This window comes from Mustela nivalis, assembly GCF_964662115.1.
Source record: "Mustela nivalis genome assembly, chromosome: 1".
Taxonomy (NCBI): domain Eukaryota; kingdom Metazoa; phylum Chordata; class Mammalia; order Carnivora; family Mustelidae; genus Mustela; species Mustela nivalis.
The window spans coordinates 60082174-60105822 of NC_139020.1; the positions used below are offsets into that span (position 1 = coordinate 60082174).

A 23649-nucleotide genomic window follows, 5' to 3' on the forward strand; every position below is an offset into this window, starting at 1 on the left:
CATGAGCCACCCAGGCACCCCAGCATCTAACTCTTTATTTTGGGCTATGATCTCAGGGTTGTGAGATCTAGCCCTGGGGTTCTATGCTGGGCGTGCAGCCTGCTTAAGATTCACTCTCTCCCTCTCTTTCTGCCTTTCCTCTTTCCCTCCCTAAAAAATATATGATTAATTAATTAATTAATTAAAAGATTTTAGACTTTGGTATTATGCTTGGAAAAAGCATCCCATTTCCCAGCATGAAAATATTCACTTATACGCAAAATTATAAAAACTGGCATTTACAAAATTACAAAAATTGGCATTTACAAGATTTAGGGAAATGGGCAATCTCTTTTTTCATTGGTGGGGGTATAATCTGAAATATGTTTACTGGAGACAGTTTAGCAATAGATAAATTTTACTTTGACAGTTCCATTACTAGAAATTTATCCTAAAGAGCTAATCAGGGAACTACATTTAAAAAATGTATATGTGTATGAAGATAGTTATTGCAGCATTGTTTAGCTAGAAAAAAAGTCCAAAAATCCTAAATGACCATAAATAAGTGACTGACTCAATAAATTACCCATAAACTAAAGAGCAATGTAGCTATCAAAAAGATAATATAGATCTAGATTTATGGAATCGAAAATGACTATTAGAATTTTGAGTAAAAAAGCAGATTACCAGGCAACAAGCAACTCTTCCTTCCATTTAGGAAAGAGAAAGACAAAGAGAAAGAAAAAGAAAAAGAGACAGATGAATAGAAACGTGTGGAGATATATTTCCCAAAGCGTTACTAGTGGTTCTCTCTGGGAGGTGAGATTTTGAATGGATTTTATGTTCTTTTTATATCATCATCATAATAAATTCAAACAAAACTATGTGTATGCTCTTTAGAAATCAAAGCCAGAACTTTTACTTTGGAGGAAAAAGAGCTTAGATAAACCTTGCAACAGCTACTTAAAAATTCAAATATGAGTTTCGTCATTAGCAATTAGTAACACTCTTAATTGGATGACATTCCTGCCTGACCATTTTCCTGATGGGTGACATCACTGCCTGCTTCAACTTTCCTCCAGGCTGGACAATTGCATGTCCAGGCTGGACAATTATAGTTCCTGCCTTATAGGACTTTAAAACTGAAATTCTGGAAATAATCCCAATATCTATATAGAAGGCACAGTTCGGTAAATTCTATGGGGTTATATAGCTGATAACAATTATTTAGATAGTATAGTGGCACTTAAAAAGAGAGTTTGTAATTATACCAGGAAGCACTTATATAATATTTAATTTTAAAATATGATGCAACTCTGTACATACAATGTATGCCCAATTCTGTGAAAATCCAGAGAAGAGACTAGAAGGTGATCTAAAAAATTATTAATAGTAGTTGTTTCTGTATAGTGACATTATAGATGTTTTCTCTGTACTCTATAGTTTCTTAATATTTGATATTATGTGTGAATTATAGAGTCATGAAAGAAGTAAATATTAAAAAAATACAGCTGCTTTGCTCAGCAGCTGCCAAATCCTACCCCAGATGTATCTGCAATTTAGTTTTGAGTCAAATGGCCCTAATGTCATTTCCTAAAGGAATCTAGCAGAATGGAATGTGTTCAAATAAAGGAAAGCTACCATTACTGCCACCTATTTCTGTTACCATTTCTTAATGCTTAGAATAAACCCGAGTAAGGAATCCTACTTCTACTAGAAATTAGGAATTTCCACGTTTGTTAGGTTTTCTTCTTATGTTGCCAGATGGTGGAATTTAATTATTCTACAGTATTCTGGTATGTCTCCATGTCTGGAAGTTGTTTTGGGAGGTTGATGGTGTAGGTCACTACTGGGAATGGAGGCTCAATTATTCTTTTAAAAATAAAGATGGGTTGCTACATAAGACCTTCTGTAGTTAGTTTTCTTTTCCTTTCCTTTGTTACTTTACCTCTTTCTTTCTTCTTCCTTTCCTTCCTCCACTTATCTATGCACTCTTTTTCTCTCCCTCCCTCTTTTAAGTACGTAGCCTTTCTTAGATGCCAGCTCTTAAAATTTAGAGAAAATTCATACAGTACTAACACCACACTTCAAGTAGAACATTTAATTGTTCCTAAATGATCACATTTTAGCAAAATGATGATGGGAGAAGTCAGAATTGTCACTTAAGTGTATATGATGCATGTTGGAGGCTTGGCAATAAGGCAGGCAGTAGATATTTTTTGAGAAAGCAAGAAAGTAACTAGGTAATGCCAGCATGGGAGGAAGGAGGTGGCAGAAGAAAGAAAGATCAACATGGGTTTCTGTGTCTTTTGACAAAAGTTATCTAACCACATGTTCCTGGCCTTTTGGACCAAATGGCAACCTTCAAACTTCCTGTTACTATGAGCTACTTGAGGACAGGAATGGTACCTTTCTCACCTCTGTTTTTTCTGTATGCAACACAGTGCTTGGTGTAATGTAAATGCTCACTAGCTACCTGGAGAATTGAAATGAGCCTTTTTTACTGCCTTCTATATTAGCCTTATCTAGGAAAAAAAAGAAAAAAAGAAACTAAAACCCCTAATGTCTTTTCACACATACTAGGTAAAACCCCATTTTAATTTGAACTCAAACACACATCTCTTCTGAGTTTCCAGCTTGGTCACTGAGCTGCTGGAAAAAATCACCCCAAGGCAAATGGGTATCAACAATAAACCACCAGGTTCACCTAGGGCTTCCACACTGCCAAGGAGACTGTCTGGTCAACTTGCTATCCCATTTGTCACAAGAACTATTTTGAACTTCCACTTCCTTCAAATCTCCACCTCGCTTATTTTTAGCAGGACCCTGCCCCCTAGGAGCTATCATCTGGAAAACCACTCTCTGGATTAGTAAAGTAGAGTACTAGAAGCAAAACTTCTGAGAGTTATCCATACTTGTGGTCTCTATTTCTTCACCTCTCACTCTTTCCCCATAATATTACAAACAGGTTATTGCTTCTACCACTTCAACAAAACAGCTTTTGCCAAAGTCAGCAACCTTCACATTAATATATCAAATGCATTTTTTCAGTCCCTGACTGACCTGACTTCTCAACAGCACGTCTCACTACTGACCACCCTCTTCAAAACACTCTCTTCTCTTGGCCACTGTGCCAGTGTTTTCTGGTTTTCCTCCTACCTCCTTAGCTGGTCCTTCTGAGGCTATTTCTCATAGCCTCAGTTTTTGCTCCCATATGATTAAATAGTAAGAGTTCCTCAAGTCTCGGTTTGGGCCTTCTCCTAAATCTACTCCCGTGCTTGGGCAGGATCTTCCATGCCAAATGCCTCACTTGCCTTCACTCTACTTCTGATTTCCAGTTGTATATATTCAACTGCCTAGTCAATATGCTCACTTATCTTACCAAAAACACCTCACACTAGACATCTCAGAAATAGAGCTTGTAATCTTCCCTCAATTCCCACTGTCCTTTGGTATTTCATACAACTGTGAATGGCACCAAACTCCAAACAGTTTTATGAGCATAAAACCAGTAGTCACAGTTGCTGTTTCTCTCTCCTCCATCTCCCACATCCAATCCATGAGAATATCCTGTATATCTTGGTTCTGTATTATCTCTCTTTTCCATTATTTTTTTTTTCCATTCCCAGTCATTAGCCTAGTCCTTATAAGCTATGCTACAAGGGCTTCCTTACTTTTGTTCCTGCAAAACCATTCACCGCAATGGAGTAGTTGGATCTTTTTTGTTTTTAACTTTTAATTTTAAGATTATTGCAGATTAGCATGCAGTTCTAAGAGGTAACACAGAGGGATCTCTGTATACCCTTTCCCCAGTTTCACCTAGTGGTAATATCTTATATAACCATAGTAGAATATCACAATCAGGAAATTGGCCTTGTTTTTTACAATGGTACAATCCATCCACCTTATTCAGATTTCACCAGTTTTATATGCACTTGTGTGTGTGTGCATGTGTATATTTAGTTCTACACAACTGTATCACCTACATAGATTTGCATGAGCACTACCACAGTCAAGATACAGAATAGCGCCATCATAAGGTTATCTGGTGCTACCCTTGATAGCCATAGGCAGCTCCATCTTTCCCCTGCTCCTTAACTTTTGTTAGCCACTAATTTGTTCTTCATCTTTATAGTTTTGTTATTTCAAGAATGCCATATAAACAGAATATGTAATCTTGAGAGATTGGCATTTTTCACTCAGCATAATACCTTTGTGATTAATCCAAATTTTTTGTGCCAAGCGTTACTCTTTAATGCTGAGAAGTATTCCATGGTATAGATATACCACAGTTTGTTTAACCACTCACTCATTGAAGATAATTTGGGTTGTTTCCAGTGTGGGGATATTATGAAAAAGGCTGTTATAAACATTGGTGTACAGGTTTTTGTGCAGATATGTTTCCATCTGTCTGCAATAAATGTGCAAGAGTAGCATGATCTTTTTAGAATACAAAATTGATCATGTTACATTCCTTAAGTTTGCTTTCCCATTGTCCTTAGGAAGGTCTTTAATATGACCTGCAAAGATCCTGATATCATCATCTATCTTTTCAACCTTTATCTGGGCTGTTCTTCACTAAAGTCTCTCCACCCAACTATATTTGATGCCTTCATCTATGCTGCATCCCTTGCTAAGAAACCTCTACCACCACCTAATCTCATTTGCTTTTCATCTTCACATGTTAGCTCAAATATCACTTTCCAGGGAAACTCCTCATGAACTCATAGACTCACTTAAATCCCCCTCTTAAATTTGCTCCTAGAGTTCCTGGAACTTTTATTCATGGCAGCAAGTACAGTTTGTAATTATAAGTTCTTTTGTGTGTCCATTTGATTAATATGTCTTCCATCCCCCAGGTTGTAAGTTGAATAGGGCAGAGACCATGTCTGTTTTGCTTGTCATTATATCTTCCGCATTTATAGACATTCGTTTAGTGTTTGATGATATTTGGTCAAGGCTTTTAAGACAGATAGTTTTGGTTTCAAGTTCTATATTACATACTAGGCATCCTTGAAAAAATTACTCAAACATGCTCAATCTCTGTTTCATCTTCAAAATTAGGATTACAACAGCATCTCCTTAAAAGGAGGAGTGTTTTTTTTTTTTTTAAGATGTATATATACACAATGGAGTACTATGCAGCCATCAAAAGAAATGAAATCTTGCCATTTGCGATGACGTGGATGGAAATAGGAGTAGTTTTAAAGGTTAAACCAGGTAGTTGTTAAAAGTATTTTTTTCCAGTGCCTAAAGCAAAGCAAGCACTCAACACATGCTATTTCTTCTTGTGATTATTAGTTTAACTAAAGATAAGAGTTTTTGTATTTTTTTCCCAATGAGGTTTTAGTCCATTATCCCAATTTCTCGTCTGTTCCCTTGGGTTTTGATTCAGGTAACTCTAAGAGTCTGAAAAGAAACCCTTAGTTTAGATCTCCAATAATTCTATGACTACAGGTTACCCCAGGTACGTCTCCTTAGATGAGTACCTTGTTTGGCCTCTTGGCTATGGTCCTCATTTTCATCTCACTCCGTAGTAAATTCTTATTCCCCAGCTATCAGTTCTTTTGGCTTATTTTTCAATGGGTTTAGAACATAGTGGGAAAATTCAGTGCCATTTGCTGGACTCCCTGAAAGTTTCTAACACTGAGATTTATGCTTTTGCTTGGGATATCATTCTTTTGGTGTTCACCTTCTTTTATATTCCAGCCATTTTTCAAGCCCCAGCTAAATCACATTTCACATGAAGCTTTCCAGCCCTCAAGGTCCTCTTTCATGAATGAAACCCTATAGTACCTACTGGACTGTATAATTCCTTTTGGAATTGTCACTTATTGTCTCATATGTATACGGAATACTCAATAGTCATAACTTCTTTTCCTAATCCAATTTTGAGTTCCTTAAGAGCAGGCAAGGGCAATGTCCTGGATTTATGTTTTAGTTCCTTACTAAACACAAATCTTTTTGTGTGGTAAGTGTTTAATAATATCTTATGGGATGGTTGTACTTGAGGCTGGTCTACTGACCAGGTTGTGATTTGAAGGATCAAGTTACAATTAATATAGTTTAGTGGCTAGATGGTTTCTGAAGGGGTGGTGGCAGTGGCCAAAGGGGGAAACAAAAACAACAAAAAACGTTACTGTGAGTATGTCCCTGAGCTGTGTATGAGCACAGTCTGGATTCACACAGGTAGTGAAGCTTAATCCTATTATGTGCTGAGTTTTCATCCTGGTAATGTACTCCCCCATTTTCCTTTATAAAAAGCATATGTAATGCATGGTCTGATAGGCAGAAAGGCTAAGAGAAATGCAAGCAGAGGGAGGTAATGCTCTTAGGTGTGGTAGGCTGGTCTGCAGAGTGTTTTGATTCTCTGAATTAGTCAAAAGATTGAAAAAAATAGCCACTACTACCACAGGAAAAAAAAATTAGAAGGAAGGGTCCTGAAAATGGTATCTGAGAAATGAAAGACAGTGAATATTTTAAAGATCACTGAATTTAATTTATTCAACCTAAATGCATAAAAGTACAGGTGGGGACATTATTTATGCAGGTATATGCAAATCACTTTATAAAATAGGCAAAGCCCTTCTGCTTTTTATAAGTTGCCAAGGTGGTTCCTGATATTTTAAAAGCTATGCACCTTTAATGTAATTTCCTAAGAGTTGGAATCCCTCTGTTGGAATCACAGTCATTGTCAGAGGGAGTTTATTATTTTTTTTTTCTTTCCTTTGGGACTTCTACAAGGCTCTCATAACCATCACAAAAAGGGTGGTTTCCACAGAGATATGACTAGAAAAATCACTTGGAAATCACTGAGGAGCAAGTCACAATGTTCAAAGCAGAGAACGGGGGCTTTGAAAACATGAACCCATCTGACCTCTTGAATTTAGTACAGTGAATTCCTGAGCTCTGAAACATGGGGCCCGGCTGTGCATGCCATATTGGTGCTATAAGACTGGCAGTAGGTTGGCTGTGGCATGGTCTATTTCAAACTCCTTCACAGTGCCCAGTGTTGCATGTTCCCAAATGACATTTGGTTGGCAGAAGCTGGGCTTCCAAAGCTGGCAGTCTGGAATGCAGCCCACTATGTTTTGACAAACACATAATTGACCATCTGATCACCAGCCTACAGTCTGCATTCAGGTCACTGGGGGGACTTGGGTTTTCAATAGGTCCCTACTCCTCATCTTGTTCATCTTCTCAAACCTTTCTCCAGAAAGCAATATAGAGAAGACTTAAACACACCCACACGAACCCTCCCATTTACAAAAGAGAACATGGTCCATGAAACATAAGCTGTTGAAAATTTCCTTTAAATTGTCCTGGCAGCCCAAAGTGAACTAGAGAAAAGCACATTTATGGTGAACTCTAATTCAGAAACAAGTAGGAAACATACCGAACTATTTCAACACCACCAGCACGTACGTTGCCATTCAGCTCAATGGCTTGGAACTTCTTAGAAAAAGACAGCATAGGAAGATGTTAGGAAATTGGGTATTGCTCAACTTTAGGAGGATATTATTAAGAAATGTCTTGATTTCAGGTGAAAGAAATGAAAAGCAAGACATTGGAAATGGCTTCTTCCTTATCTGTCTGACACTCCCCCAAATCTACTGGGGGAGAAGGAGTCACACCTCTCTGGAGACCAGCAGGCAGAAGCTCAGTGCGAGGTCAGATTCAAATTCTTGTCTCCTGTTGAGTGCTTTGGTCTGAAATTTGGCCCAACACAACACATCAACCTTTCTCCTAGAAGGCAAGGATTGTGCACTAGGCCAAGATATGCTGTCATCACGCAGATGTCAGTGTCTATGTCCACACTATCAGAAGGCCTCTCCTCTCTGCTCCCACCCCCACTGCACAGTCCAAGCCCTTGGTTTTTACCTTTGACCTCATCTCTCTTTTCTCGGTCAACCATCTCTACATGGTCAGAGTGCTCTTTTTCTAAAACATAAATCAGCTTAAATTTCTTCAAAGCCTCCTCAAGCCTGCCACATCACATCCAAACTCCCTCACACAGCTTCCAAGACCCTCCACAATCTGTCTCCTACCCGCTCTCCAGCCTCATCTCCCACCACGCTCCAGCCACACTGAAGTACTGTCCTCCAGAGCTGGCTGCTTCTCAACACCTCCTGACTTTGGAAATGCTCTTGTTTTTTCCATATTACAATCTCCCTGTCTTTCCTTTCCCCTACACTGACTTGGTAAACTGAAATCATTCTGTAGACTTTTAGACCCAGCTTGCAGGTAGGCACTCTTTTCTGGTTCCTCTTGCTACATCTTGTGACGCCTCCAGTCCAGTGTCCACCACATGCTACAGCCTTTATTTACTATGTATCATCCCTACCAGACTGTGAGATTCTTGCAACAGGGAGCATTTCTTATTTATCGTGGCATTCCAGGAACCAAGCACAGTGACTAGTTTTCCATAAATGTTTGTTGACTGAAAACTGAACAAGAGCTGTGCATGGTAATTAATCAAAACTAAGCCAAGCAGTAGCATTAGCTTCTATAAGCTAAGCATGGAGCCTGTTAGCAATCTAATGAAGGCAGAGGATCGCAGCAGTAAGGCACTTTCTGATGGTTATCATGGGGTGAAAGGAAGAGTGAGGGACAGAGGTGTGGATGGAGGAATGTCTCATTAGCAGAGAATGTCACTGAGGCAGTGAATTTTCAGCCTCTGCAATATTGAGTTTTCAATACTGAAAGATATTCTTCTGAGAATGAATCTGAGCCTGAACTGTAGAGAGGTTTAATTTAAAATAACTTGGTTTCTCAAATAGGTTAAGACTGTGTTACCTGCTTTAAGGCAGTGTGGCAGGATATGGAGGGCTTCTCATCGTTTCTGCTAAAGAGTAATGGGATGGAGAACTCTTGGGGGGAACATCTGGAAGCTGCTCGGTTCCCACTGAAATCTGTGTCAAATCCAGATTGGGACTTTTGACTAAACGTAGTGCCTGGGAGAGAAGGCAGAATTCTGCACCCGTTTGGAGAAGGCCATTGAAGAGGCACTGGGGAGGGGCGCCTGGGTGGCTCAGTGGGTTAAGCCGCTGCCTTTGGCTCAGGTCATGATCTCAGGGTCCTGGGATCGAGTCCCGCATCGGGCTCTCTGCTCAGCAGGGAGCCTGCTTCCTCCTCTCTCTCTCTGCCTACTTGTAATCTCTCTCTGTCAAATAAATAAATAAAATCTTTAAAAAAAAAAAAAAAAGAGGCACTGGGGAACTAGAAACACTGGGGAGATAATGTTCTGATCTGTTCCCAAGAAGCTTTTCTTTTACCTTTGATAGGTATCTGGGGCACTACCCCTGGAGCCATCAGCTGTGTCTGTGGGGCACTCGAGGACAGCAGGACTGTCACAGGCTGTGTCACCCTTGAAATAAAAGTAGCCTCAGGATTTGGAACAACCCAAGCAAGCATGAAGCCTGGCGTGGGGGGTGAGACAAGGTTAGTGGGTATAGAAATGGGCTGTCAGCCCATTACAGATCATTCTCTCAGCCCTGTCTCTGGTTAAAAACTAGGATCTCTCTAGAAGCTGCCTGATTAATGGTTGATGTAGCATAGAATCAGTTTCACATTTTCCTATGAGCCAGAAACAGCCTTTCAATTACGTTTTTATCTCAAAGGTCTCCCCCTCGATTTCTAATCTGTGACACAGGTCTCCAGTCCCCTGTACTGCTTGTGTCTGAGGTTTGCCCTATAGTGCTGACGTCATAATAGCTGAGCTGTGCGGGCAGGAGTGCACCGTGCTGACTCATCCCTGGTGATGGGAGGATTAATGCCTTGTCTAACACGGAGCTATTATGTGAACTGTTTTTACACAAAAGAACTGTAACGAAAATGATTTGCCAGTCGGAGGACTAGAAATATGCAGTGCTGGGTAACTGAAGTTGGGATGTGGAAATAGAAAGCGGTAACCATAAGCATGCACATTGACACCCTCCAAAGCATTGACAGACCTGCTCTATCAACACAGAGAATAAGGAATAACAAGACTTGTCAGGGGCAGGGAAGATCTGCCCCTGCTGTATAAATGCATTACACACAGTCCCCGTCGTCTTTTGGGAGTTTCGCCAATCTCCTTTCTCTGTCAAATGGCTGTCACTTTGGACTTTAGCCTTACAGTCCGTCCTTTGGGGGATTCTACTCACCTGAATATATTTGCAACTACCTTCTAGGAATGTTAGTGGAAGCCATGCACATGCAGGCAAGCCAGGGGAAACCCCTTTCTGTGCAAATGATTACCACACAAGAAATACCTCAGAGTGAGAAGTCAGCGAAGTAAGACAGATGTTGCGAAAAGGGGACAGGGTTCATCAGAGAGCTTAAAGCAGCTGGGAAGAATGCAATGCTTATTTATCAGGTAAGGTGACTGCCCCTGGACCTGTAGCATGTTTGGACGGTGTCTCATATAGTGAGTAACTATGATTATTTGGGTTCACTCTTATGAGCAGCCTGACATAAAACTTATCCAATCTATTCCGTGCAGCCTGGTTTAGGCTTTAAAGAACAAATGTTCTCTCTTTTCATCTGGAATCAACTTTTCTGTCTCTTTTTTTCTCCCTTTTCAAATGGCTTCTCATTTTTTCTAAAAAAGGACAGTACCTTCCATACCCCTCTTAGCACATGTAATGCCAGATTTCTCTCTCTCTCTTTTTTCTGGATTTGTGATGACAGACACAATTTTAGCCTAAATGGATCCAGCCTGATAGTTCACGCTTGTACTTCTTGAGTGAAAGGGTATTGGAAATTTAGTCCATAAATGAAAGCTCTGACCCAGAAGTTGAAATTAAAAACTATTGAACCTAGAGATGGGTGTGTAACCGAAGAAAAAATAATTGCCCATTTACTGACACTGGACCAAAAGCCCAACTGCTGAAGATATCTAGCTGAGGAATGTAAGCTCCACAGTAGAGGAGCAGTGACTTCTACAAACAGCAGCTGCAGCTGAGTAAAAGGCAGTCTTTATAGGAGTCCAATGCCTAAGGCCCCTCTATTGCCTGCATGTCTTTTCAGCTCCCTCATGGATGGCAACTACTACCACCACCAACAGCACTGAACCAAACCCAAAGGAAGCTAATAGGTAGCGAAGAAATGCAGGAAACCACAACAAAGTCAATGAGAAAACATGCCAACAAAGATGGAATTTCCCCAATGCGATACCTTCTTGAAAAGTAAAGAAACCACTTTTACTTACATAAAGAGAAGAGTCAGGCCACAGACTGATGGTCACAGAACTGGAAAAACAAAAACAAAAACAAAGAATTAAAAATAAACCCCGAGATACTACAGGGAGAAGGAAAACCAATCTAAGTTAGAGACAGAACTGGCTGCTCCTGAGGATGGGCAGTAGGAGCCTGTTTTATCACCTGTAGCCGAAGGAAAAAAAAGAGATCCAGCCCCATAAAATTTTCCAAAGGTGTGACCTCCTGCTATATGACCAACACAGTATTTCCAGGCAAGGAAATACACAAGGAGTGCCAACCTCTTTCTTCGTTAACTTCATTCTGATCCAAATGGTATGGCTATTTTCTAGAGCTGCGCTCTTCAGTATGGTAGCCACTATATATATTATCTATTTACGTTAGTTAAACTTGAATAAAAAACCGAAATGTTTAGTTCCTTTGTCACACCAGCCACATTTCAAGGGCTCAATAACCACCTGGTGGCTGCCTTACAGGTAGAACATTTCTATCACGGCATAAATATCTATTGGACAGCACTGAGGAGAACAAGTAAAGGCTTTACTGTATAGTACAGGACACATTTAAACTAATTTTGACAAAGATGAATAAAACTCTGATGATAAACTTTGGCTCTTTTAAGGGTAAATTCAGTATGCTTAATGCCCAGAAGATCCTCTGGACAGAGGTAACCCTCCACATGTCACTGCTCCCCAGCAGATGACCTGATACGACTCAGCCTCGTGCTGGCTTGGCGAGGATTGAGGACCGCATGCCGCCTCCTCAGCCCCTTCTCTCCGGCCTAGGAGTGTCACCTCTGACAGAATGATTTTAAATGAAAACCTCTCTCTCCCCAAACCCATCTCTAATGATGAAAATCCCAGGTTTGTGGGGAGTTGATCTTAACAGTTTTTTCTTCTGTATTTCAAATACGATAATTCTCCTTTGTAATCTTCAACTCATAAGCCAAATGAGTTATGATGAGACTGGCCTGCTCACCACTGTTTTGACAGCTTCTATTATAGAAAAATAAAACTGAAGTAACAAAAGATCCCTGAGATATTAACAAAACAAACAGGGATACTGAGAAAACAAAGCAGGTCTCTCTACCCATACCCTACTTGGATATGTCAAGGACTTAATGTATGCTGACTGAATTCTTGCCTCTCTGACACCATGATTTTAACCACTTCATAGAAGGTCTCCAGAAATATGCAAAACAAATCAAACTAAAAGAGATCAAGTAGGGGATCTGATTATATAAGTTAGCAGCATAGAACAAGGCTAGAGCAAACACAAACAAAGCTGTTGATTAAAGAGATTTCACTACTGAACAAGTCTTCTAGACAAGTGCACTATCATGGAGGTTCCTACAAAGGAAAAGTTTTCTCTTTATATAGCTAATGTGAAACCCTGTCTATGCACATGTCAATATGAAGGATGGTGCTTCCTTCCTTGAACAATAAGAGTTAAGGTGAAAATCTGCACCCTGGATCATAATGTATGCTAACACAAGAGAGGCTGGGAGTCTCCAATGCTTTCACAAAATTGATGAGTTTAATGAAAACTTTAAGCAAGATAATTAGATTACGTATGATTCATTGGAAGTACGCGCACACACACACTTGAAAATATATGAAGATTGACTAGTCTTCAAAGATTTTAAAGTTCTAAGTTTTGCTACATTTTAGTCCCTTCTACAAACCCGGAACCTAGATCATTGCGCCAGCCTATTTTTTAAATATCTTTCCTTCCTCCCCCTCTTCCCCTTCCCTTTTTTTCCTTCCTTCCCAACTTTTTTGAGCTTGCTTTTCCCCCCAACCTTTGTGAAAAAGGAGAAAAATATGATTAGTGGTTATCTATGAAATATGCTCACTTAACATTTCTCTGTTGCATGTTATAAACCCAATAACTCTCAATAATACATTGTGCTTTTTTAAAACTATAGCATTTATGTTCTTATATCTGAGCACATAACTTTCCTTTTCAAGTTTCTAGGAGCATTTATTCATAAAAGTTTATCAGTCAAAGTTAAATTTTTGATGTGGTCAAAAGAGATCAATGTAAATTGTACCCAGATTGACTAATACATCTAAGGTCTGGAAGAGATGTCTTTCTGGGATGTCAAGTGACACAGAGACTGCCAATGACAGGAATCCAAGATGGAGAGAAAAATCACAGTGTGTATGTCGCAGTCTAAGACAAATTAAAGCCAAGTTAAATTGAAGATTTTATTGGATATAATTGTCATCTTTATATATTAATAAAAAACAATAATACCTATCCCAAATTTAATATTAAGACTAAAAATTTAATCTCAGAGTTCTTATACAATTTATAAATGTTCATAAACGTCAAAAGGCCCCTACTTCTTGATTGAATTACAATCCGCAATTTTGAGAATATGTATTAATCTACATAGGTTTATTCCTGTTCAGTTCAAATTGTTATTTTATTGATATGTATGCCCTTTTTTGCCTAAGTGATATTCACCTTATATGTCTGTAAGCTGTTTTCATCTGAAATGCAAAGAATTATCTATCTAGTTTTGCATACAATGAAAAACATTTGCATTAAGCATGCTAGGCTCAAAGCATAAATATCTAGCAAAGGATACATTACTATAAAGCCCAAATGAATCAGGACCTTAAAACATGGTGGGGGAGGCAAGAGTAGAGAGGGGAAAAGGGGTGGTTATGGTGAAGTCTAATTGTGTTCTGTGATTTCCCAGTAGAAATTATTGTATAGTGTCAATCTCTAAGGAACTAAATGTATTATTAATTAAATGTATTATTAATAAAGATTAGTCAATTCTGATTTCAGTTTATGTAATGTTCAAGGGCAATGGTTTCCAACATTTTGAGGTGATACAGATCCCTGTAAGAATCCCTCCCCAAAGAAATTCCTTAAAAACACCAAATTCCAAGAATCTTCCAGACTCCATGAAGGTCATCCATGAATTCCAGTTTAGCCACCCTTGGCCTAGAGGAGAGGGGAGAAAAAGCCCATGAAATCCCACTGCTTATCACCTCTAGGAAGCTGAACAAGTCACTATAAGCTGGAGCCAAGAGCAAACAACATGTATAGAAAATAGACTAATTCTGTGGCATATATAATGGATAAAAGGAGTGTGTTAGGCTGAGAACATTCCAACAAGCACATCAAAGAACAATACATACAACATGATTCTAGTTACTAAAAAAAACAAACCCAGGAAAAATAAAACAAGATGAAATCAGAGAGGGAGAAAAACCATAAGAGACTCTTAAGCATAGGAAACAAACTGAGGGTTGCTATAAGGGAGTGGGGTGGGGGATGGGATAGTTGGGTGATGAACATTGGGGAAGGCACGTGATGTAAAGAGCACTGGGTGTTCTATGGGGCTGAAAAATCACTGAACTCTACTTCTGAAACTAATAATATACTCTATGTTAATTAATTGATTTTAAATTAAAAAAAAGGACCCCTCCCCCAAATAAAAGAAAATAGAGCTCTACATGGGTGCATACAGCTAGGGACACACAGACCCCTCTCAAGGCCTCCCAGACTCTGACTTACCTATAGTAAAGTATAGGTAATTATAAAGAGTAAATTACTCCTTATAATTTCTTTTTAAAAAGTCCACAGAGGCTTAGGAACAGTGAGGTAGAGGAGTATCGAGCAGAGAAATGAGAGGAGCTGCTATTTACTCAGCACCTTTTGTGGCTACAGGCATCCTGCGAAGAAAATGCTTCTCAGATTTGAATGGGGGCCTACCCAGGGATGGGGAGCAATGTAATAGGAGTGCACCAGGCCGTGGAATACATAATCAAGACATGACTGTCTTTTTGGAGGGTCGGTTGTCCTTGTGGCTAAGTAGTTTAAACTCTTATTTGTACATATGTTGATTTATCTGATAACCATTTCTTAGATGTTATAGAAGAAATAAGAGAGCCACTGTTCTTGTCCCCATGGAATTTCTGGTTCAGTGAAACAAGTAAGAGCATATTGTGGAGTAGAATAAAGAATGTGATGTATCTGTAGGAGGAACCCTGAGAGCTCCCTGAAAAGTCTCATGTGTGTCGGACTGCTTCAAGCAATGGCCCGCAGCCTGAGGACTGACTCGATCACTCACTCTATCCTGAGGATCACTTCCGTGGAAGAGTTTGGAAAGCAGCATTAGCTGTAGATCATTTCATCTTGACTAGAAGAGCAAAACAGTGTTAACTTCCAATTTACTACAAAATTAGGGAGATTTGAGAAATTAGGGAACTTACCCTAAGTTCAAATCTCACAGCTGCTAGGATTTGAATAAGTTTGTACCATGCCAAAGTTTACATATTTTTAGCCACTCAATTACGCTACATCTAGGTACTTCCCATTTTACGTTTCCCCTTGAAATCTGGGCTCATTCAGGATTTTGTAGGCTAGCTTAAGCTTCTCCTTTGGAAGGAGACAGGTTTGGCTTCATTTGCATTCTAAATATTTCACAGTGGTAAGGGAAAGCTATTATTATACCCATTTTATGGTGCGGAAGCCGAGCCACTTGCCAGCTGAGGTATCTGGCTGGGTTAAAAACGGAATCGGGTTGTCAGTCTTTCATTCCTCTTGACTGACTGAAGGCTCGGCAGCAGTACTGTCCAAGGTCTTTTTTGTACATGGGCTTCACACTGGTGGAGAAAGAGTGAGAGAAACTTTGCGAAGGGAGAATAATAGTGCAATACAAAAATGGAAAATAAGTAATCATAACTCACTCACGAAAACTGGTTACTTTTAGCACTGTGAATAGAAAAGAGAGAGCTTATTCATCACAAATGAATCAGAAAATTAGAATGTGTCACAGCATTGATGATAGAGCTGAGGAATTCAGATAACTGAAGTTCAACACTTATCCTTGTATCTGAAGAGGGTAAATGGTGTGACAACAGGACAGAAATGACCTCTTACATGTGCCTGTAATCTTTCCAGTCTTTTCTCTTCAACCCTCTCTCTAGAAGTTAGATGGGTTTATATCTTTGTTTTCTATGGGTAGAGATAATATTTTAATATCCTTTTAATGTTCTAGAAGTATTGTGTTAATTAATTCTTATGTGGGAGTTATTCCAAACAGTAGGATGAAGATTTTTACCTTATTGATTTTCCTAATACCTTTCTGGCTTCTGTGTTTTCAAAGGCTGAGGCACTATTGGATTTTTAGATTCACATGTCTCTCAGAATAAGTGCCAGCTTCATAGGTTCCTGTCAATTGATATTCCATCTTCTCTATGGATACATGATTTCCTTTATCTGACAGATTCAAGAAATTTTATGCTAGATTTAATGACATTTCATGCGCCCTGAATTCAGAGGTTTTTAATTCCCTATTTTCTATCTGGCAAAAGGTTTACAAGTTAAAGTCAGATGGAAGCGTTATTCAGAAGTGCATACAGAACAATGTGCAATCTCCCACTGGCTAGATTTTGGAGTCTTCCGAAGACAAGGCTTTTGAAGTATTTTCATTCCTTTTGGTCAGTCTTGAGAAGATTATAAATGCCACAAATGGTCATTCATATCTTAGGATCTGCTTTTCAAGACCATCACATTATTAGATCCATCTTGAAAAGAATGATAAGGAAATCATTGGTGCCTTACCTCTCCTTAGTATGCTCTGTTAAATCTGAAAAGCACGTGCCTTAAAAAAAAATTAGGTGATGAAATAATGATCAATAAAAAGAGAGAATTCAAAAGCTAAAGCATTTAGGTCTAGGACTATTTCTAGGTCTGAGACATTGCTAACACAAACTGACCTTCCACCCCATCCCATACAAATCCTTCTGACTCTCTCTGATTCTTACAGGTATAGGACCTGAAAGATAAGAATGAAATAAAAGCTGGAGAGCTGGGTGGGGTGGCAGGGCAGGGACTGAATTCGTTTAATACATTCGGAATGATTTCTTATAGCTTCTAAAATAGACCTAACTCTGTTATGAAGGCAGTCAAGAGCTCTCTACAATCTGATCCCAACCAACCTTTCCTTCTATATCTCAAACTCCTGAAATTGTAGATTCATGGGTTTCAAACAGATTGGTATACCAGGACCTTTTATTATAGTACATTGATATCCTTTAGAGGATGCTAAAAGGGTCTGGCATTGTTATCATGCGGTCCAATCAATGGGAAATATCTGGTCATAATGCTGCTCACAGACCACCACTAATGTCATTTGGCCCAAAAAGGTTGAATCTATTGCAAGGGAAACTCATCCTGAGATTCCTCAGTGTGTAAACACAGAAAGTAACATGTTAGTGGTACAGAGGGCTTTGGAATAAATACAGGCACAGCAGGAGAAAGAAACATCCAGATCAGTGTGAACAGAAGGCTGTCTTTACTCAAATCGTTTCCTCAAATGTTTTTTTTTTTTTTTAATTCAAAGGAAAAAAATCATGACATAAAATTTAAACCAAAAGCTATAAATTAAGTGGGTACTTATACCCAATGATCTGTTAGATATTAAACCAAGAAGACAGCATGGGCACAGTATGTGTTTTAAAGACCTAGAAAGAGCTTTCTACAATACAGATCGAAAAAGGTTACTTTTGTCCTTGTCACCATCAACTATTTGCTTAAGAGAATCCAAGATCTTTAACAATCTGGCCCCAATCTACCTCTCTGAGTTTTTGTTTGTTTGTTTGTTTGTTTCTGGCTCTCCCCACCACCCACTGCCCCCCAACACTGCTGCTTCCTTATATTCTGTGACAGGCTGTTGGCTCTTCCCTGAACATGCCTAGGACATCTTTGTCTTTGAGCCTTTGCTAACAGTTCATACCTGAATCTCCCAAGCCTAGCATAGTGTCCTAAACACAGCATGACCATCCAACATTTGTTGAATAAATGCTGTCTGTCTATTTTAGGAGACAAAGATGATAGAAAAAAGTTGTTAAATCAGTAAATAAATAGCACAAGAGAGAGGTCAAGGAAAAGTTAATTTTAGTGCGTTTTAGGAGTGGGGGCAAGATGAGCTTTAAGATTAGGAAAACTGATGCTCTTTATTCTTGGGTCTAGCCAATGCTATGAGTCAGTTACTTTTTTGGGAACAAGTTTCAACCTCAAGGTTAAATGAACACAAATGCTCTGTCCATCAGCATATAATGAAAAATCTGTGGCTACTTCCACATCAGCACAGTGAAATTAAAATATGCAGTGTCTTTCTCAGAGGCTTCATATATGACAGAACTTTTTAAAATAGTCCCCTTTGCCACTCTTATACAGAAAGAACCATAAAAACAAAAATAAATGTTTAAAACACTGGGATAATTTTGCCTCAGAAAGAAAAAGCTGAGGTATATCTTGATGGTTTTATGGCTGTAAGAGTTGTTATAAAGAAGATAATGATTGATATTTTTGTCCTAGGGCATAATGATATTAAACTGTCCAGTGAGGAATTTAAGTTAAAACTTAAAGATGAACATCCTAAATGTGCAAGTGGTAAATAATCAAATAGATTGCTAAGAGCAGTTATGAAATTTCTATCTTCATGGCTATTTAAAAATAGGAAAGATCTTCTTCTATTTTGGATGGAATAAATGCAGCTCTGCCTCCAGTCAGGAGATAGATTCAATAACTTCTCTCATCGTGAGCTCTTTATGACTACAAAATCCTGTAACATGTTGATCCTAAAAATTGTACAGAATCACAACACAGTTGAGTAAAATACATTCTACAGTTTGAAGAGGATTAGACAATACAAAAAATCTGTAAGTCACTGAATTCAAAACAGTATCTATAATGCTTACGTCTTGATTCAATTTGCCAAGTGTATATGTCACAAATAGAATTGAGGAAAAACGTACTTGAACCTACTATAGTTTAAACATATGATTAGCTAGAGTAAAACATTCTAACAATTAATGCTTTCATGTCTAAGAAATTTAGCTGAATATTTCATAAACCTGGTATGAATATGCATATTAACTCAATCTCCAATTTAAAACAAAAAGTTAGAAAAGACCAGAAAAATAGTATAAGAACTCACTATTATTATTCCCAGGACTATGTTCAAAGACATCGGGAGAACCAGTGAACAAGTCCCTTTAAATGACCAAAATGGGCCCCATATGATTAAGAATGTAAATCGAATAACAGACTAAGAGAAAGCTCTCACAGGGATGGCAAGTTACTGGACTTCTTGTCTATTTACCTTGTAGTTTTGGAGCTCAGCAGGTGTCCATTACATACAGCGCACAGGGTTAGATGAACAGTTCCAATGTCCTTGTCTGAACCAACTTCATTTAAAGCAGTTTGATACATTTCTTAAATAGAAGATGAGCCTATTCTATCTATGGTCCACATTTGGACTGGATCACTGAACTATTGCCCAACTCTTATAAGCAAAGCACTAACATGTACCAATCAACAGTCAGCCCATAGCAGAGGCATCAGGAAGGTCAAAATACACACACATAAGAAATTGGCAGTACATTATAGAAGAAAGCTATTTCTAAAGAAGGACTTTGCCTACTAAAGCCTTTGAGTGTTATTCAAACTTTGTTAGTAAAAAAATCAATCCCAATGTAACTTGTAATAATCTGGTTTAAAAAAAAAAGATTGGGAGAAAGAAATATAGTTTTATATTGCAACACACTATTTTCATAAGAACATGAACCAAAGAGATAAACTATGCCAATTTCTTCATAGCTAACTTGTTATGGGATATTGTTCTAGTCTTCACTAATTACTTCTTGAGGTTAGTTATGCTATGATCAGGATTTGGAAGGATAGAGGTCTAAGAGTGTTCAAAAGAAACATTTTTGTTGTTGTTGCTGTTGTTCAATATCACTACAGAAGAAAAAAAAAGTCATTAAGCTGACTCTGACAACCTAACTAGGATAATGGTTGCTGCATGTAGCCATTGCTTATGCTGTTTCAAATGACCGGAGTGAACTCAACAGCAAGGGTGTCTAGCTAACCACTAGCTTGAATTTTGAAAAGTTATGGTACAATAAGCAATAACATCGGTTGTTAGAATTTATAAAACTTACACCAAAACTTATGGATGCAGCAAAAGCAGTTCTGTGAGAAAAGTTCATAGTGATAAATGCCTACCTCAAGAAATAAGAAAAATCTCATATAAAGAAAAATCTCAAATAAAAATGACCTATTTTTACACCTTAAGGAACTAGAAAAGGAAAAAACAGAGCCCAAAGTTAGTAGAAGAAAGGAAGTAACAAAGACCAAAGTAGAAACAAATGAAATAGAGACCAAAAAACTAGATTAATAAAACCAGAGATGGTTCTTCAAAAAGATAAGCAAAATTGAAAATCTTTAGTTAGATTCACCAAGAAAAAAAGACAGAGGGCTCAAATAAATAAAATCAGAAAGGAGAGAGGTGACATTAAAACTTATACCACAGAAATACAAAGGACCTAAGTGGCTACTATGAATAATTATATGCCAACAAGTTGGACAAACTAGAAAAAAATGGATATATTTCTGAAAACATGCAACCTGAATCATCAAGAAATAGAAAATTCAGACCAATTACTAGTAAGGAGATTAAATCAGTAATTTAAGAACTCCCTACATACAAAAGTCCAAGACCAGACAGTATCACTGGTGAATTCTACCAAACTTTCAAAGAAAAATTAATATTGATTCTTCTCAACCTTTTTCAAAAAACAGAAGAAGAGGGAACATTTCCAAACTCATTTTATGAGGCCAACATTACCCTTGTGCCAAAACAAGACAAAGATACCATAAGAAAAGAAAATTACGGACCAATATCCCTGATGAATATAGACTAAAAATTCCTCAACAAAATATTATCAAACCTAATTCAACAATAAATCAAAAGGTTTGCTCACCATAACAGACAGGATTTATTTCAGGGATGCAAGGATGGCTCAACATCTGCAAATCAATTAGTATGATACATCACATTAACAAAAAAAGGATAAAAGTTATAAGATCATTTCAATAGATGCAGCTGAAAACTTTGATCAGGAACAAAACAAGGATGCCCATTTGTGCCACTTTTATTCAACTTTCATTGCTCTGGCTGGAAATCCTAGCCAGAGCAATCATTTAAGAAAAAGAAATAAAAGACAGCTATATTGGAGAGGAAGAAGTAAAATTGTCAGTATTTGCAGATGACATGATACTACATATAGAAAATCCTAAAGACTCCACCAGAAAACAAAACAAAACAAAACAAAACAGTTATAACTAACAGTGAATTCAGTGAGGTCGCAGGATACGAAAATCAATACACAGAAATCAGTTGCATTTCTATATACTAACAACAAACTATCAGAGAAAGTAAGAAAATAATTCCACTTATAGTTGCATCAAAAATAATGAACCACTCAGGAATAAATTAAACCAAGGAAGTGAAAGACCTGTACACTGGAAACTAGAAGATATGAATGAAAAAAACTGAAGACACAAATAAACAGTAAGAAATTCTGTGCTTGTGGATTATAATAATTAATATTGTTAAAATGTCCATACTACCCAAAGCAATCTACAGATTCAATGCAATCTCATAAAAACTGCAATGGCACTTTTTGCAGAAATAGAAGAAAGAATTCTAAAATTTGTATGGAAATATGAAGACTCCCAATAACCAAAGAAATCTGGAGAAAGAAGAATAAAACCAGAGGCATCAAGGTCCCTGATTTCAAACTCTATTACAAAGCTGTAGTAATCAAAACAGTATGGTATTAAAAAAATTTAAAAATATTTAAAAAAACACATAAAAAAACCCCACTACAGTTTTGGTGTTAAAGGAGACACATAGATTAATAGAACACAATAGAGATCCCAGAAATAAACTCACTTACATATGGTCAATTAATTTATGACAAAGAAGCCAAGAATATCCAATGGGGAAAGTACAGTAGCTTAAATAGATGGTGTTGAGCAAACTGGATAGCCATACACAATAGATGAAACTAGACCACTACTTAATACCACACACAAAAATTAATTCAAAATAAATTAAAGACTTGAATGTAGAAGAAACTCCTAAAAGAAAACATAGGTGGTAAGCTCCTTAACATTGGTGTTGGCAATGACTTTTTGAATTTGATACCAAAAGCAAAGGCAACAGAAGCTAAAATAAACAAGTGAGACTGTGTCAAACTAAAAATATTCTGCATAGCAAAGAAAACCATCAACAAAATGAAAAGGCAGCTTACTGAATGGGAGAAAATATTTGCCAATTATATATCCAATAAGGGGTTGCTGTCCAAAATATATAAAGAACTAATACAACTGAATAGTAAAAAGAAATCTGATTAAGAAAGTGGGCAAAGGATCTGAATAGATATTTCTTTTTTCCCTCTCTCTCTTTTTTCTTTTAAGATTTTATTTATTGGAGAGAGAGAGGGGCAGAGTGTGTGTATGTGTAGCCGTATGTGTGGGGAGAGGGGCAGAGGGGGAGTGAAAGAATCCCGGGCATACTTCCCACTGAGCATAGAGCCCAACACAGGGCTCTATCTCATGACTCAGAGATCATGACCTGAGCTGAAACCAAGAGTCTGACACTTAACCAACTGAGCCACCCAGGCACCCCAAATAGACATTTTTCTAAAGAAGACATGCAGATGGCCAATAGGTACAATGAAAAGATGCTCAATGTCACTAATCATCAAGAAAGTGAAAGTCATAACCACAATGAAATATCTCCTCACATCTGTTAGAATGGTTATTTATCCAAGTGATAAGAAATAAGGGTTGGCATGGATGTAGGAAGAAGGGAATCATTGTGCACTGTTGGTGGGCATGCAAATTAGTGTAGTCATTATGGAAACTAGAATGAAGTTTCCTCAAAAAATTAAAAATAGGACTACTATATAATCCAGCAATTCTACTTCTGGATATTTATCTGAAGAAAATGAAAATATTAACTCAAAAATATATATGCATGTCCATGTTCAATGCAGTATTTTTTTTATATAATAGCCAAAATATGAAAAAAACCCGAATGTCCATCAGTAGATGAATAAAGAAAATGTGGTATATATACACAATGGAATATTATTCAGTCATCTCAAAAAAAGGACATTTGTGACAACATGGATGAAATTTGAGGGTATTATGCTATGTGAAATAAGACAAATAAGAAAAAGACAAATACCATACGATCTCACTTATATGTGATATTCAAAAAACAAAACAAAAACAAAAACAAAAACCAAGCTCATAAATACAGAAAACAGATTGGTGGTTGCCAGAGGTGGGGATTGGGGAGTAGGCAAAATGGGTGCAGGTAGTTAAAAAGTACACCAATCCATTTATAATATAAATAAGTGATGGGGATATAACGTACATGTCCACATGGTAACTATAGTTAATCATACACTATTGAATATTTGGAAGTTGCTAAAAGAGTAAATATTGAAAGTTCTTATCACACCAAAAAAATTCTGGAACTACACATGGTGACAGGTGTTAACTAAACTTGCAGTGATCATTTTGCCATATATACCAAAATTGAATCATCATGTTGTATACCTGAAGCCAATATATTATTCTC

At 37.7% G+C, this 23649-nt stretch overlaps 1 protein-coding gene across 7 annotated transcripts in view; it reads right to left on the reverse strand.

Moving 5' to 3' along the window:
* Nucleotides 1-23649, reverse strand: part of ZBTB20 (zinc finger and BTB domain containing 20) — a 305100-nt gene that overhangs the window by 171515 nt on the left and 109936 nt on the right. For 4 of the 7 annotated variants that reach the window (XM_082741176.1, XM_082741169.1, XM_082741164.1 and 1 more), the window contains one exon: nucleotides 11171-11210. In XM_082741176.1, the coding sequence (XP_082597302.1) occupies nucleotides 11171-11172 (2 nt within the window). In that variant the 5' untranslated portion in view covers nucleotides 11173-11210. Of the gene's footprint in view, nucleotides 1-11170; nucleotides 11211-20974; nucleotides 21021-23649 lie in introns of those variants that run through there. The other 3 variants (XM_082741165.1, XM_082741166.1, XM_082741170.1) reach the window with 1 other exon arrangement.